The 18,692-nt window shown below is 37.5% G+C and overlaps 1 protein-coding gene across 6 annotated transcripts in view; it reads right to left on the minus strand.

Moving 5' to 3' along the window:
• CSNK1G1 (casein kinase 1 gamma 1) overlaps positions 1-18,692 on the minus strand; it is a 183,131-nt gene that overhangs the window by 106,838 nt on the left and 57,601 nt on the right. For 5 of the 6 annotated variants that reach the window (XM_017508065.2, XM_017508063.2, XM_017508062.2 and 2 more), the window contains exon 2: positions 17,164-17,564. In XM_017508065.2, coding sequence (XP_017363554.1) covers positions 17,164-17,344 — 181 coding nt within the window. In that variant the 5' untranslated portion in view covers positions 17,345-17,564. Of the gene's footprint in view, positions 1-3,480; positions 3,710-17,163; positions 17,565-18,692 lie in introns of those variants that run through there. The other variant, XM_017508059.2, reaches the window with a different exon arrangement.

The raw sequence follows: 18,692 nt of genomic DNA on the forward strand, positions 1-18,692 counted from the left end.
GAAGGAAGAGGAAGAGGAAGAAGAAGAAGGAAGAAGAAGAAAAGCAGAGAATTTTTTCACTTTTACTAACAGTATTGAAATATTAGTATATTATCAGCAGAAACATTCCCCAAATGATTAGCAGTTAATACCGAGAATAACTTTTTTCTTGTGTCAAGTTTTTTAAAGAGCTTACCTATCAATAACAATAAGAACTATAATAAAAGAAAATCTTATTAAAGCTTACTTAATATCACTGGGATGGTATATATATAGCATGTTTATTAATAACAAAATAGACAATGCTCAAATGTTTTCTAAACTGTAGAACATGCTCCATTAGTGGAATATAAAGTAAATAAATATATTCAAAGACTTAGAGAATGTCTTCACCAAATTTTTTAAAGAAAAAATATATAAAATAAAAAGTATCAGAGCACATTATACTTAGTAAGGGTAAATATTATTTCATGAAACTTTTTAGATACACAGATATTAACCATGTATATATTAAATCATAATATTTATTTTTTAGTGTGAGTCATGATCAAAAAAGAATAAGAGCCATCAATAAAAACCTTTTAAAAACAGTTTCAATTATTTCATTTTGCAACGAAAAGCTTAGGTCAGTGGCTGGACTAGCTTCTACATAACTTTCTTAAGGTATTACACATGATATTCTGATTAACCTGTTAGTAAGAAACATAAGGGTACTTCTAACAACTGAAAGTCTAAAGTGAGGCTAGGTGGAGAGAGGTAAAAGGCAGCAAGGGCCAAAAGAAATGGAGAAGTTGAAAGTCATTTATAAATAGCATCAAAGCAGGACTCATACTCTGTTTTTGAGAAAGTGTCTACGTATTTTCAAGGGCCTGTGCTTTACAAAGCAAATGTGTAAAATGTTCTACATTATAGTGGTGGGCAGAAAAACTGGAATGAATCATTCTAGAAAGTATGTTTTTCTGCAGCAGAAAAATACTGAAGTATTTTTGTATTTTTAAAATTTTGATGCATAATTTCCAAGGCATATGATTTTCCCCCATGTAATCTACCCAATTTCAGTAACTTTATTATTTTGAAACAAACCTCAGATGTTATATCATTTATCAGGAAATATTTCATTATGGGTCTGAAAAAGAATTGAAGTACTTTTTAGAACAGATGGATCATTTATTATTTGAAGACCTCTACAGTATCAATGTGGAAAATTAAAAGATCAAATGGAAAAGAGAAAAGTACTAATGAGACATTTCAGCCACCCAGGTAGGAAAAAAAAAAGGTTCAACAGTCTTTGAAAAATAAGAGTTGAAAGCGAAAAAATAATCATGAACTGAGTTCAAGGAAAAGCAATCAATTCCAGAAGAACTAAAATTATGCAATGTCAGTGACTTGAACTTGATCATCAGTCAAAGCAGTCAAATATATTTTCCTGCCAATAAGCATATAGACCTTCATTCTAGACAGTGATACAAGTTTTGAGAGGAAATTTAGATGTTATTAATAAACTTGTAGGCTGGGCGCTGTGGGTCAAACGTGTGATCCCATCACTTTGGGTAGTCGAGGTGAGAGAATCACTTGACGCCAGGAGTTTGAGATCAGCCTAGGAAACAAAGTGAGACTCTGTCTCCATAAAAAATTTTAAAAATTAGCCAGGCATGGTGGTGCACCCTTCGGCCCTAGCTACTTGTGATGCTGAGATGGGAGGATCCTTTGAGCTCAGGAGTTCAAGGTTACAGTGAGCTGTGATTGCACCGCTGCACTCCAGCCTGGGCAATAGAGTGAGACCCTGTAAGTCATTCATTCATACATACATACATAAATAATAAAATTTGTAGCAGGGGTAAACGTGTGTGTGTGTGTGTATTTTTTTTTTCCTGAGACAGAGTTTCACTCTGTTGCCCAGGCCAGAGTGCAGTGGGACTATCTCAGCTCACTGCAATCTCCACCTCCTGGTTTCAAGCAATTCTCCCACCTGGACTCTCGAATAGCTGGGATTACAGGCGCCCACCACCATGCCCGGCTAATTTGTATATTTTTCGTAGAGACGGGGTTTTGCCATGTTGGCCAAGCTGGTCTTAAAACTCCTGACCTCAGGTAATCCACCCACCTCAGCCTCAAAAAGTGTGGGGATTGCAGGCGTGAGTCACCGCGCCCAGCCCAAGGGTAAAAGTATATTTTTATGTAAAATTACGCATTCATCTAATATACATATAGGAGAAGCCAGAGTATGAGAACTTCATAGATCCTGCTGATTCAACTACTCCCCACATCTAAAAAATTTTTCATCCTAATAAAAGTATTTATGTAAAAAGGAGCAATGTTAACCTACGTGTTTCACTTGTTTTTTAGTCTTGCTTTACTGTTAATTATTTGGACAATTTCATTAAGATTCTGGCACATAATTTTCAGCTTTGTTTAGAGCCATTGATTGTGAAGCAGCTCCACCTAAGCGATGTGAAAATCACTGACATATACTGTTAACATCAAAAAACAAATTTTAATCCTCTTGCACAAATGATGTACCTTTTTTGTAATTTTGTTTTACACCTTTTTCTTTTTACTGAGGTGTAACTTATATGCAGTAAAGCACACAAATGTTAACTGTAGAGCTCAGTGAATTTTTATATAACCACACATACGCTGATGCAACTACCATTTGGAAAGAGAACATTTTCAGCATACCAGTAGGCTTTCTGGTGCTTCTTCTCAATTACTAACTCCTACTTACCACCACCAAAGGTAATCTATTTTGACTGCTATTGTAGGAAATGACATTTGCTTATTTTTGACATCATATGGATGGAATTATCTAATACGCATTCTTGTGTATCTGGATCTTTCCCTTGATTATGTCCATGAGATTCATGCACTTTGTCACATGCATTAGTAGCTCATACTTTTTCATTACTGTATGGTATTCCATTGTATGAATATACCACAATTTATTTATCTGTCCTACTGTTGATGGACATTTGGATGTTTTCAGTTTGAGTCACTGGGAATAATGCTGCCATGAATATTATTAAACATATTTCTTGGTGCACATATATATGTATTTTCTTAAGTGAATACCCAGAGTGGAATTTCTGGATCATAGAGTATTCATACACAGAAACAAATGAAATAGCCATCAACTGATGAATGCATAAACAAAATGTTGTATATTCATACCCTGAATGAGGACATGACCTAGTTCTAGTAAAATGATAAATAAGAAAGCATAAGTCCTCCTACATTAAAGAACCATACTGTTAATTAAAAAGAAACATATATATATGTGTGCACACATGCGAAGGTTTCAGTTTGTTCAAGTCCTTTCTTTCTGAACAAGGATAATAAGCCTGTCAAACTCACTTTGCATTCTACCCTACCTAGCAGCATGTTGAAAAAAGCTCTTCTCAAAAAGTCTTTGGGAACTGTGAGTTGAGCTGATATAACAAATAACGGTCACTGACCACCCAGGACAACCAGGACAAAATAGGTAGTCATTCCACTCAGACCTACCTTTTCTCATATTTTATCTTCAAAACTGCTGCTTCTCCCTCCAAATCAAAACTTTATTCTGTGGGTGTCTTACGCTAAGCATTCAGAAACAGCCATCTTAGTTCCAGTTACAATAGCCCAAAGATGGAAGCAACCCAAACGTCCATTAATGAATGAATGGCTAAACAAAGTATCATATATACATACAATGGATAATTCAACTTGAAAAAGGAAGGAAATTTTGATACACACTATTAACAGATGAACCTCCAGGATATTATACTAAGTAAAATAAATTTGCCACAAAAAGACAACTACTGTATGATTCCACTTTTACCAAATATCTGAAGTAGTCAAATTCATATAGAGAGAAAGTAGGGGCTGGGTGCAGTAGCTCATCCCTGTAATCCCAAAACTTTGGGAGGCCAAGGCAGGAAGATCACTTAAGGCCAGGAGTTCCAGACTAGTCGGAGCAACATAGTGAGACTCCATCTCTACAAAAATAATAATAAAAACAAGAGACAAAAAATAGAGTGGTATTTACCCTATTTTTTGAAGGTAAAGAAGGAAATGAGAAAAGAGTTTCCAATTCGCAAGATGAAAAAGTTCTAGGCTGGGCACAGTGGCTCATGCCTGCAATCCCAGCTGACGTCAGGAGTTCAAGACCAGCCTGCTACATGGCAAAATCCCATTTCTACTTAAAAATATAAAAAATAGCTTGGCGTGGTGGTGGGCGCCCGTAATCTCAGCTACTCAGGAGGATGAGGCAGCAAGAATTGCTTAAACCTGGGAGGCAGAGGTTGCAGTGAGCCAAGATCATGCCACTGCACTTCAACCTGAGTGACAGAGTGAGATTCCGTCTCAAAAAAAAAAGAAGGAAAGAAAAAGTTCTAGAGACCTGATTCTCAATAATGTGAATAAACGCTACTGAATTGTATACTTAAAAATGATTGAGATGGCAAATTTCATAATTTTATGGGTTTTGTTGTTGTTGTTTGTTTGTGTTGCCCAGGCTGGAGTGTAGTGGTGCAATATAGGCTCACTGCAGCCTTAACCTCCTGAGCTCAAGTAATCCTCTCACTTCAGCTTCCCCAGTAACTAGGACTACAGGCATGCACCATGAAGGCTGGCTAATTTTTTAAAACATTTTTTTGTGGAGATGGAGTCTTGCTATATTGTTCAGGTTTATCTCAAATGCCTGGCCCCAAGTGATCCTCCTAAAGTGCTAAAATTACAGGCATGACTCATCTTGCCTAGCCTCTACTTTCTGTCTCAACAGAATTGCCTAACCTAATTTTTTCTTTTTTTTTTGAGACAGGGTCTTATTTGGTTGCCCAGGCTGGGCACTGGGTACAGTGGTGTGATCTCAGCTCACTGCAATCTCAGCCTCCCAGGTTCAAGCAATTTGTGCGTCAGCCATCCCAGTAACTGGGACTACAGGCATGTGCCACCATGTGTGATTAATTTATTTTGAGATGGAGTCTCACTCTGTTGCTCAGTCTGGACTGCAGTGGGCACAATCTCGGCTCATTGCAACCTCGGCCTCCTGGGTTCAAGCAATTCTCCTGCCTCAGCCTCCCGAGTAGCTGGGACTACAGGCGAATGCCACAATGCCCAGCTAATTTGTTGTGTTTTTAGTAGAGACTGGGTTTCACCATGTTAGCCAGGATGGTCTCAATCTCCTGACCTCGTGATCCACCTGCCTCAGCTTCCCAAAGTGCTAGGATTACAGGCATAAGCCACTGCACCAGGCCTGTAATTTATAATTCTAATTCATATTATATTAACTTATACTGTATACAAATTTTGTGAAAATTTCTGCATTTAGCCTTAACTCCTCTTAAATACAAATATTTTAGAGAATAAAACTACTGAAAAATATAGTTGTATCACCAATGTATAAATTTCCTGTGCAATCTATACAAAATAAAATTTATCCAGAAGCCATGGAGGAAGATATATTTCTGATAATAACCTCTATTTTCATGAAAATGTTTATTGTTTATAATAAAAGTTAGATTTAATTGGAAGCCCAATTTTATGGTTAACAGTTCTAGTACTCCACTTGAAGAAATATAATGTAGCCATTAAAATTATAATCATGAAAACCACATATCAATTTAGTTAATAAAAATCCGAATCCCGAAGTATATCCAACTTCATTTATATCAAAGTACACATACCAAAAAGTCTCCCAAACCAACAAAATAAAAAAGCTTCATATATTAGAATTATCCTAAACCTTTCTATAGTCTAGATGCTCAAATCCCAAAAAATTATTTAATATTTAGGTTAATCTGTTCCCTGAAGTACTTTATAAAATAAAGAAGACTAATAAGTATAAAAAGAGGCATTACATCCCTCAAAAAGGACCCCAATCTGCTGAGATGTTGTTAACATGTTAACTTCTAGTTTCACAGTATAAACATTAACCCAAACTACCGAGAATAGTCCTTCGATCAAAGAAACACTCAGAATTACTTAAATCATAAAGCATTTACTGTTTCAGCTTTTTACCCTGATAAACTAAAAAAAAATCCTACCATTCTGTAGATATGAACACCTCTGAATAAAAACAGATTGTTCCATGTTTTTTTAAAAATACAGAAAAACTAGATTTTGGAGGAAAGGGGAGTGAGATCACTCTAAGTAATTTATCTTCTCCAAGAAGGGAAAAAAACAAACAATGATACTTGTAATTCCTCCTGAGTTTTTTTCATGGCCTACACAATAAAGTCCAAAATCTCTATCATGGTCAAGAACAGGCTCTACTCACATCTCTGGCCTCACTTCCTAATACCAATTCCACTGAATGACACTGGTGCGTTTTAGCCACACATGCTTTCCAGTAGCACTGAGGTTCTTTACATTTTCTTGTGTTTCACACCTCCATGCTTTTGAATGCTGTGGCTTCCTCTTTTGAGAATGTTCTTTCACATTCTCACCCCCGACTCCAGCCCTTTCTCCCTACTGTCCAACTCAAGCCTTAAAGGTTCAACTCAGAGTGTCTTACTTGTGCAGGTTTTCTGCCATTTGCTGATTTCAGCAGAGATATCACTCTTTCTAAGCCATGTTACATCTTGTATATATTTTCTTTTTTTTTTTTTGAGAAGGAGTTTCGCTTTTGTTACCCAGGCTGGAGTGCAATGGCACGATCTCGGCTCACCGCAACCTCCGCCTCCTGGGTTCAAACAATTCTCCTGCCTCAGCCTCCTGAGTAGCTGGGACTACAGGCACGTGCCACCATGCCCAGCTAATTTTTTGTATTTTTAGTAGAGACGGGGTTTCACCATGTTGACCAGGATGGTCTCGATCTCTTGACCTCATGATCCACCCGCCTCGGCCTCCCAAAGTGCTGGGATTACAGGCTTGAGCCACCGCGCCCGGCCCATCTTGTATATATTTTCTATTATTTTATTTATTGCATTGCAGTATAGTTAATTTCTGAGTGTGACTCCCCAAATAACAATCTTGATAAAGTAGGGTACATGTCTTATGAGCTTTGTACCCTCAGAGCCTAGCTAAATGCCTGCCAAAAACCAGATGCTATTAAATGAATAAATGGCTAGGTAATTATGGAAATCTACCCCTAGCCTTTTATTTGAAAGAGGCATAGTGTTTATAATATCCTCCACTTTGATTCTGCTCTAAATTTACTTTGCAATAGTATAGAATTAAACTTTGCAAAATTAATTTATTAATGTTTTTTCTCCTCATCCCTGGAAAATCTCTGACGATTCATGCTGGAGATGATCCACTATAAAAACAAGATAGCGTCACTTACAAGATCATTAGCTATCATTTTATACTTTATTTATATTTCCTTTTCTGGTAACAGGTAATTACATTAAATGCTAATGACTATCACCTTTGTATTATAATTAGACATTTATTCTGATGACCTTTTTAACCATTTTTTTCTGGCATGTGGTATTTCAACTACACACTTAACCAGTAACTGGTAAGACTAGATGGCATATAATAGAAATAGCTATTTGTAATGTCTTCGATCTGGGCTGTAGTTCCAATTCTGTGATAAGCTGGTTGTTCTCCCTAGACCACATCACTTAATTTTTAATTTCTCTCATCTTTTTTTTTTTTTTTTGAGACAGAGTCTCATACTGTCGCCTCGCCTAGAGTGCAATGGCGCAATCTTGGCTCACTGCAACCTCTGCCCTCCAGATTCAAGCAATTCTCCTACCTCGGCCTCACAAGTAGCTAGGATTACAGATGCCTGCCACCACGCCCTGCTAATTTTTTGCATTTTAGTAGAGTCGGGATTGCACTACACTGGCCAGGCTGGTCTCCAACTTAGGACCTCGTGATCTGCCTGCCTCAGCCTCCTAAAGGGCTGGGATTACAGGTGTGAGCCACCATACCCAGCCAACTTCTCTCATATTTAAAAAGATGACAGTTGAACCATACAATGCTAAGGTTCCTTACAGATCTAAAACTTAAGTACTTTTGTTGATCTGGACTTCAAATATTAAGTTACTCAAAGTTACCATAAACTTTTGGGAAGTCTGGGACCATCCTTTTCTCATTCTAAACTTAAAATTATCTTTTTCATATTAATTGTTGCTAATAGAGTTGTCACATCCAAAACTATATAGAACTGGTTTATGAACCATGGTCAGGACTTTTGTTCAACTCTTTGCTTATTTAAGATAATGTTGAATCTTGATTCTGTTAACCAGTAATACATATTAGCTGCCCCACCCAAAGCACTGTGTTGTGTACAGATTTCATCAGTATGTCCTTCAAAGGTCTCGATCCAATTCACTGTTGAACTGGATAGGACCAAAATACAGAACCCTACTGTTTAGCATCAGTGAGGGTAATAATGCATTAACTCTTTCTCTTTAAGGAAGATGGTTAAAGGAACAACAAATCTACTTAATTATCTTACCAGTCACCTCACATTTCTATATATGTTACCAGAATATCACAAAAGTCTGTCAAATAAATGCCTTATTTATTTGTCTAGAGACACATAAAAATGTGTCTCTAGATGTATATAGAGACATCTACTTTAACACGGCAGAAAAAAAAAAAAGGAAGCATTTAACTCTTATTTCCAAAACCCCACTGAAAGGACAAAGGAAACAAGAAATGACAAAGAGAATAGGTGAGGAAACAGTAGACTAGAGATGTCAACATTTTGGAAGATGAGAATTGAATAAACAAGTGGTAAATGACTTAGCAAAACTAAGCCATACAGCAGAAAAGGAATCTAAACACAGAATTACCTAATATCAGTGACAGAAATTTTTTAATTGTTGGACTTGAGGGAAAAAAATTAAAGGTATATAAATAACGAAAAATTTTTTTAAAAAATCAAGTATCAGCAATTTTTGATTCTGAAGGAAGGGAGGATAGAGTCATACTAAAAAGGAAATACAATAACAGTGCTCTCATAGCTCAGTTGTAAATAATATTTAAACAGCCTAAAGCTGTAAATGTAAAAAAACTACTGACCATAAGTATATTGGGAGAATGTGGGGAAGGTATATATGTCATTAGGGGTGGCATAAATGAGAAAACCAATAACAATACCTAATATTGAAAAAAATCAAGAAATAATATTTAGAAATAAGGGGGTATCTAGAGGACATGGATAAAAGAATTGAAACACTTGCCTACAGGGTTCAGGACTTTAGAATCCATGTAACATAGTTATTGTAATTAAAGATAAATTATATAAAATATTACATATGATACTTTATAAAGCGATATATATGTATATATAAGTATATATATGTGTATATATGTATACATATGTGTAATATGTGTGTGTATGTGTATATGTGTGTATATATATATATATATATTTCCTCTTGCTCTAGTAATCCAACATAGAAAAAAAAATTGAATCAATCTAGTATCATCTGCTCTTTGAAAGCCCATAACACCAGGCAGTAAGCTCCATTTTCTTTGACAAGAGCTTTGTATTCTTCTGGAAAATTAGGCCATAAGTTCAAACCATTTTTTCCTTAGGATGCATGATGAAATCATGTAAATACTGCTTCTGAATCCCCCTTATAATCAAATATTTCTATAAACTTCTTTTGCCCGTAACCATCCTACTTTAATAGTCCTCCTAAAAAATTCTGGCCAGGTATGGTGGCACATGCCTGTAATTCTAGCACTTTGGGAAACCATGGTCAGGCAGATCACCTGAGGTCAGGAGTTTGAGACCAGCCTGGCCAACATAGCGAAACCCCATATTCACTAAAAATACAAAAATTAGCCAGGCAGGGTGGCACAGTACACCTGTAACTCCAGCTACTCCAGAGGCTGAGGCACAAGAATCACTTGAACCTGGGAGACGGAGGCTGCAGTGAGCTGAGATTGCAACGCTGCACTCTAGCCTGGGCAACAGAGTCTCAAAAAAAAAAAAAAAATTGGATTTGTTTGGCAAGCCTGGAAATTTTACCATTACATTCTCCTGGTTAACCAGTCAAGCTATCAATGCATAATCCTGCAAGTATTATATCTGTGATGCTTCTAAAATTACCATATTAATGCAATGTAGACTGTGTGTTGGCAAATGTGGTTAGAATTCTTCTCTTCTACCTTATTTTGATGGATTATGCTATTGACAGAATAATTCTTCTCCAAGACTTGTTAAAACTGCTTAACCTTAACAAACTGTGCTTAAGTTAAACTAGGGTGTAATTCCAAAAGAAATTTAAACTACAATACTACTACGAACAAGAAACTCATATACATTTAATATTCTTCCAAGAAAATTAAAATGTACAATAAAAACAAAAATAGACAAATGGGACTTAATTATAACTAAAAAGCATCTGCACAGCAAAAGAAATAATCAACAGTGAACAGACAACCTGTTGAGAGAAAATATTTGCAAATTCTACATCTGACAGGAAACTAATATCCAATTACAAGGATATTATAGTATTTACAATACTAATTGTAAGACTTTACAAGGAACTCAAACAAAACAACAACAAAAAAAAACCGTATATCCCCATCTAAAAGTGGGCAAAGGACATGAAGAGATATTTTTCAAATAAAGACACACAAATGGCCAAGAAGCATATGAAAAAATGCTCAAAAGAACTAATCAGCAGAGAGATGCAAATTAAAACCACAATAAGATATAATTTTATACCAGTCAGGATGGCTATTATTATTTTTTGTTTAGCTGGTTTTTTCAATAAATCTTTTACACTCCTAAGAATGGCTACTATTAGAAAGTCAAAAGATAAAAAGACATTGGCAAGGATGCGGAGAAGAGAGAACACTTAAACACTGTCGGCGGGAATATAAATGAGTACACCCTTTATGGAAAACAGTATGTAAGTTTCTCAAAAAAACTAAAACAACCATTCAGTCCTACAATCTCACTACTAAATATCTTCCCAAAAGAAAAGAAATTATTACATCAAAAAGACACCTGCACACGTTATGTTTATCACCAAAGATATGGAAACAAGTTAAGTGTCCCTCATGGATGATGAGATCAAGAAAATGTAGTGTGTGTATATATATATATATATATATATATATATATATATATATTACACACACACACACACACACACACACACACACACACACAATGAACTACTATTCAGCCCTTAAAAAATAAAATTGCACATCTTTTGCAGCAACATGGATGGAACTGCAGGTTATTACAGTGAAACAACTCAGAAACAGTGGCGGTCAGCCAATTACTGCTTTTTTCTGATGACAAAATACACGTAGCTCATTTTTAAACGATGGGGAAGGGCTGGGAGCAGTGGCTCACACCTATAAGCCCAACACTTTGGAAGCCCGAGGAAGGTGGATCAAAAAACATGGGGAAGGAGGCATCTTAGAAAATATAAAAGACCAAAGGGAATAATTAGCCTTCTCCTGCTTTGCCCCGCTACCCTTTTGTTTTCCAGCATTCCTCCTTCTCTCAGTCAAACAAGCTCCACAAAGCATCATTCCTCAGACTTTCAGTGTTCATTAACACTTATATGGTGATTATTTATTTTCTTTTTTTGTTTTTTTGAGATGGAGTCTCACTCTGTCACCCAGGCTGGAGTGCAATGGCGTGATCTTAGCTCACTGCAACCTCTACCTCCTGGGTTCAAGCAATTCTCCTGCCTCAGGAGTAGCTGGGATTACAAACGTGTGTCACCACACATGCCAATTTTTGCATTTTTAGTAGAGACGGAGTTTTGCCATGTTGGCAAAACTCAGGTGATCCGATCTCCTCAGCCACCCAAAGTGATGGGCGTGAACCACTGTGCCTGGTCTGGTGGTGACTTCTTAATCCCCCTATCTCAAGCCTAAACTTTCAAAGTCTCAGGTATGCATTTCTGTGTATGTGTCCACACAGTCCTCAAATAATCTCAAACTCTATCTTACCTGCCTTCCCAACCACTCTCCCTAGTCCTATATTCCTATCTCTATTAACCCGTTTATGCCAAGTGTTCCACTATTGGAACGCTAGGTTTGTGGGAGTTACTTATATCCCACTAGTCAAGGTCATCACCAAGGTCTGATTTTTCAAAAAAAATATTTGCAACCTTCAGCATAAATGGGTTAACATCTTCCTCATTCACATGGTCTCCTCAAGCTGGCACATTTAGTCATCTTTGACTCCTTCCCATCAAATAATTAGTGACCAAATCCTGTCTATAGTCTATGTCTAAAATTTCCAACTTACCTCATCGTCTCTCCATCTCACTGCCATTTTCAAAGCCTATAAGACTTTGAAGTGGCCCTGCCACTTCTGACCTGGACAATTCAGCCTTTCTTGAGTACTCATTACATACCACACACAGTGAAAGGAATTAGAATATGAGGATTAATAAAGCAAAGTAATACCCCTAATGCATACCTTGGGAGAGAGAGACAGAAGAACAAAGTATAACATGGCAAGTAAAATCTACAAGATGTCAACTTCTTTCCTATTTGGTCTAATCTTACAATACAACCTGAATTCTCTTTCTGGAATACAAGCTGGATTATGTCATTCCTCTGTTGTAAAATCTCTGATGATTCAACCTCATTGCGTACAGGATAAAGTCCAAATGCTTTAATATATGCAAACACTTCATAATCTTACATAAAAGCTTCATTCTATTACTTTTCTTTCACTTCACATCCTATGACCCAGTCATGAATAAGTAACTGCTGCTGTGATAATATGAGAGGTACTTGCACAATATCTAGTGATTGTGCATCCTGCACAAGCTCTTCTTCTTTATGTCCACAAGCAGAAATCCTGTCCTATCATCAAATCATACCTCCTCTTTGAAGCCTTTATTAACTTTCTCTGACTATACAATCTGTTTGTTTGTTTGAGACACGGTCTCACTCTGTCGCCCAGGCTGGAGTGCAGTGATGTGATCTTGGCTCACAGTATCATCAGCCTCCCAGACTTAAGCTATCCTCCCATCTCAGCCACCCAAGTAGCTGGGACTACAGGTGCATATCACCACATTCAGCAATTTTTGTATTTTTTGTAGAAACGGGGTTTTGCCACATTGCTCATGCTGGTCTTAAACTCCTGAGCTCAAGTAATCTGCCTGCCTTGGCTCCCAAAGTACTGGGATTACAGGCATAAGGCACCACACCCAGCCTACAATCTGCTATATTACCACTTTGTCTGGCAATCTGTTTTTCTCTATCTGCCACTGGATTGTGGTATGTGTAGGGACAAAAACTACATCTTGTTTTTTCTATCCTTCCCAGAGTCTAGTATCATAGTAAATATTCAAGAAATGGTTGTTCAATGTATAATGGGGGCCAGGTGCACTGGCTCACGCCTGTAATCCTAACACTTTGGGAGCCCAAGGTGGGCGGTTTCAAGACCAGCCTGGCCAACATGGTGAAACCTGGCCTCTACTAAAATTACATAATTAGCCAGGCGTGGTGGCACACGACTGTAATCCCAGCTACTCAAGAGGCTGAGACAGTAGAATCACTTGAACCTGAGAGGCGGTGGTTGCAGTGAGCTGAGATTGTGCCATTACACTCCAGCCTGGGCAAAAAGAGTGAAACTCCATCTCAAAAAAAAAGAAACAAAGATGTTTAATAGGGTGGAAACATTTGCAGAAAACCAAAATGTACTATCTTTTTTTTTTTTTTTTTTTTTTCCTCTCTGTTTAGAATCCATAGGTCTACTACCTACCACCACCCCCACATAAACCTGGAGCCCAAAGCAAAGTATGCTTTATTTTTCCCCCTCTTCCTATTTATCAGCTTTTTATCCTTCCATCTCACAAATAACAGTAAAGAATACAGCAAGAGTCCCTGCCCTCTAAGGGGTTTATATTCAAGTAAGGAGAGATAATTAATAGGGATACATATATATTGTCATTTCAGATAGTGATAAATGCAATGAATAAAATAAAGCAGTTTGATGAGACAGAATATGCTAGAGGAGAAACATGTTATTTTAAATAGAAATAGGTAAGAAGGGACAGAATATTTCTCTGAGAAGATAAGACATAAACTGAGGCCTAAAGGATGAGAAACAACCCACTATGCAAAATTTTAGGGAAAGAATTCTGCAAAGAAGGAATTGCAAGTGTAAAGGCTCTGAAGCAGAAATGCATATGGTTGGTTAGTTGTGGCAGCTCACATCTGTAATCCCAACACTTTGGGAGGCCAAGGCAGAAGAATCACTGGAGGCTAGAAGTTTAAGACCAGCCTTATAGACTCCATCTCTACAAAACATTAAAAAAAAAAAATTAGCTGGGTGTGTTCTTATGCACCAGCTATTAAGGAGGCTGAACTGGGAGTCAAGTCCAAGAGTTGGGAGGCTACAGTGAGCTATGATCATACCACTCCTGTCTCAAAAAAAAAAAAGAAGAAAGAAGAAAGAAGGTGGAGGAGGGGGAGGGGGAAGGGGGAGGAGGAGGAGGTAGAGGAGAAGGAGGAGAAGGAGGAGGAGGAGGAGGAGGAAAGAAGAAGAAAGAAGAAGAGGAAGAGGAAGAAGAAGAAGAAGAAAAAACAGAAATACACTTGGCTGTTTAAGAGACAGTGTTGCTAGGAAAGGAAATTAGTTTGGAGAGGCAGGGCCTTCTAGGTGGTAGCCATGACGGAAGCCTGACTGCACCTGCCCTGACTTTGGAATTTTATAGTTTACAATCTTCTCCATGCTAATATTAGAGCAAGAAAATGATGGAATGGGGTACACAGCCCACTCTTGGGAAGATGCCAAATGATTCTGAAAGTATCTTTTCTAGATACAAGGTCATAACAGTATGGTCCCAGGGCTAATGAAAACCTGATGAGCAGAGAAGAGTAAAAGCACCTGAAAAGAAAGACAAGTTCTTTCTATTGACTAAGGGCAAGTCCAAAAAAGAAATATTAAAATTATCTCAGATTCAAAGAGGAAACAAAACACAATACTACTCTGAAAAATATATATGGGCTGTAAATTTATATTTTTAACTGAATGAATTTTTCTATTCCCATGTAAACTTAAAATACAAATCTAGACTTAAGTGATTAAACAGATTTCCACTTTTCATTCACCAAGGTTTTTCTTCACTTTCACAGAAATGAAACAATTGTCTGATGTTTTGAGAATTCAAAGATTTAGATGCATTAGAAACTGCCTCTTAGCAATCATTATGCATCTTGCACAAGCTAGATGCATTATTTTTTTTTTGCTCTCTGTTTAGAATCCATAGGTCTACTACCTACCATTTTGTGGTAGGTAGGTTTATATCATAATTATTTAAAGCAAGTACTACTGTGATGTTAAAACAAAGTCAATAGATGACATAAAGGAATTTTCACAAAACTATACGTTAAAGCAACTCTGTAATTGCTAGAAAATAAAGCAATGTCGAATTACACATCTTACTCCTATTCTATGTAGTATCTGCTGGCTTTGCTAACCCGAACACAATTCTAACTATAAAGATCCTTTCATTATCCCAATTAAGTCCTGAATTTCCAGGTTGCTAGCCTTCTAACAGAAAAAACAAATCCATTCTCATCACTCTTAAATTCAAATGGTCTCTCGCTAGCGTAGTGATGTTTCTCCAAGGCTCTCTATGGGGGATCAGATCAGATCTGGACAACATGACAAGGGCCTGTCTCCCCAAAAATACAAAAAAACATAAGCTGGGCATAGTGGCACACACCTGTAGTCCCAGCTACTCGGGAGGCTGAGGCACAAGAATCACTTGAACCCAGGAAGCGGAGGTTGCAGTGAGTTGAGATCGCACCAGTGCACTCCAGCCTGGGCATTAGAGCAACACTTCATCTCAAAAAAAAAAAGAAGTAACAGAGATAACAAACATAATTACATTATGTTCCCACCCACAAGGGCCAAAGTTTCTTACAATGAGTCTTCATATTAATCCACAGTCTCAAGAGCTATGAAGAAAATGAAAATACTTTGGCCTAAAAGATGACCTTTTCACATTCTCCAATCTAATCTCCAACTTCATACATTTATAAGGCATTTCATTTTCTCTAACCCATTCACCAAGGGAGGGCCTTTAACAAGTATATAAACACCCAGTGTACCTTCTTCCCAATTTCACATCTTCAGACTGGTTAATTTTGTTATTTGTCGTCTCACCCATAAATTCATACTTTTCATACTTAAAATAGAAAATTCATTGCCTTTGTTGGGAAATACAACTGCCTAACTTCTTTGAGTTCTAACCTAATTCTAATGCTGGAAACTCCAGGAAGAAATGCAAACATATTATCTATTGGAAAAATTCTCCAAACAGGATGTATTATATATCCTTGCAGACTAAGCCTGCATATTACTGAGTAAGGATTTGCTCTTTTCTTTTCAGGGGCAGAGACTGAATGAAACCAAGGCCTTATGCCCTTCTTTTTTTTTTTTTTTTTTTTCTTTTTTTCTTTTTGAGACAGAGTCTCGCTCTGTTGCCAGGATGGAGTGCAGTGGTGCGATCTCTCGGCTCAATGCAACCTCCACCTATCGGGTTCAAGCAATTCTTCTGCCTCAGCCTCCCAGGTAGCTGAGACTACAGGCATGTGCCACCATGCCCAGCTAATTTTTGTATTTTTAGTAGAAATGGGGTTTTACCATGTTACCCAGGATGGTCTCGATCTCTTGACCTAATGATCTGCCTGCTTCGGCCTCCCAAAGTGCTGGGATTACAGGCATAAGCCGTCATGCCCAGCCTTAAACCAAGGCCTTATGCCCTTCTTAAAGGACCAACAGCATCTGCATCACCTGGAGTTTGTAAAAATATGCTGAATTAGCCAGGTGCGGTGGCTTATGCCTATAATCCCAGCACTTGGGAGATCGTGACCATCCTGGCTCAATCCTGGCAGAAGAATCACTTGAACCCAGGAGTCAGAGGTTGCAGTGAGCTGAGATCATGCCACTGCACTCAAGCCTGGGTGACAGAGTGAGACTCTTCTCAAAAAAAAAAAAAAAAAAAATGCGAATTTAGGGCTCCACCTCAGACCTCCTAAATCAGAGTCTGTTTTTTATTAGTGTCTGTATACAACTCTATGCTCATCAGAAAATCTCAGAACTGGTAAAAAATTTAAAAGCGTGGAAAACAATTATAATTGATAATGACTATAGTCCCTCTTCACAAATTATTTCTTATAACAACAGGTTCTACTTAACAAAAATTTCTTGTAAAACTATAAATGGCTTGTTTTGAAACACACCAAAGCTTATTATAGGTATTGTTGTTAGTGGAAGTCACTGACATAACCAATTCTTACCTAATCTGAGCTCTCCGAAGTTCCCACACCCTATCTTCTTGCCAACCCTGAAGTTGGGTCCCACCATAAGAACCCCAGAGGATGATGAGGAGCCAGATGGTCGAGAGCAGTGTGCACTCCTTTGTGCCATGGGTTTAGTTGTCCGTTGTCTTTCATCCTTTTCCCTACTGGGATGGTCCATGATCCTACAGGACACAATCTCCGTACAACAAGTAGCTTCAGTGTGTATACTTCTCTTCAATACAAAAGTATGTCCAAATAAATCGTAGTCAGAGAAAGGTAAGGAGTTCTTTTAGCACCATATTTGTTTCTAATGTATCTCCAGGAGATGAAAAAACATTGATTAGTTCCTGTAGGAAATGTAGTCAGTAGGTCTCAAGCTTAGGTGAACATCTTGTAACCTAGGTAAAAATCAAGAAAACATGTAGTTAAAAATTCAATTTTAAAACAAATTCAGACACTACTAATTGAATGAATCCTATCTAAAGGTGAGCAAAATGCATAGCTTCCTGAAATGGGTTTTGGTTTTCTATCCTCCAACAGTTTAGCCATCTGGATTATTCACATAAGCTCAGAAGGCTGCAAACCATAGAAGCTGGATTATTCACATAAGCTCAGCAGGCTGCAAACCAAAGAAGCTGAGGAAACACACAAGCCTTTAATATAAATTGCTTTCTTCTAGTAATGTACATATGACCAAACAGAATCACAGTTGGTTTTTTCATCACTGGCTAACAGAAATATACAGCAGTGTTGAAACCAAGTTAAACAAACTGAGGACGATTTAATTTAAAGCTCTTCCCTTTAATTTTGCCAGAACTTAAAAGAAATGAGACTATTCACTGCCCCATTTCCCTTTCCCTACCATTTACCAAGCACTGGCAAGAATTATGTAATCTACAGTTACCAATTAACACAGACAACCTCTATGAAGGAATTTCCAAAACTCTATTGGTCCTAAGCAGTCCTAAAGTTCTGAAAAGCTGAACTTTAGGTGGTTTTTGCTGTATACTGAATGTGCAGTGACAGAGTGCCTGAGGAGATCCACTGCAGAACCCCAAAGTGAAAATAAAGCCAAAACCCAAAAAATCTTAAACATGACATTCATTTCTACCAGCATTCAGCAGTGTCCAAATTCAGAACTGAGCCTAACACAATTGTTTGCAAGGGGATAATTTTGTGGCTATATTTGATAAACCATGTGAGTATTCTTAACAAAAAAAAAAATACTGTTATCACCAATCACATACTAAACACACACTTATATTTCACTATCATAAATATTTTCCTTAAAAATGGAAGAGAATTAGAACAAATACATGGTTATCACCACCAATTATACAACAAAGATGTCTATACTCTAAACTTCCTGAGGACACCTGTAATTCCCTACTACAAGTAAAAAACTGTGAGCAGCCAGGTGCGGTGGCTCATGCCTGTAATCCCAGCACTTTGGGAGGCCGAGGCGGGTAGATCACAAGACCAGGAGATCAACACCAGCCTGGCCAAGATGGTCTCTACTGAAAAAA

Source organism: Cebus imitator, unplaced genomic scaffold (genome assembly GCF_001604975.1).
Source record: "Cebus imitator isolate Cc_AM_T3 unplaced genomic scaffold, Cebus_imitator-1.0 Scaffold386, whole genome shotgun sequence".
Classification (NCBI taxonomy): Eukaryota; Metazoa; Chordata; class Mammalia; order Primates; family Cebidae; genus Cebus; species Cebus imitator.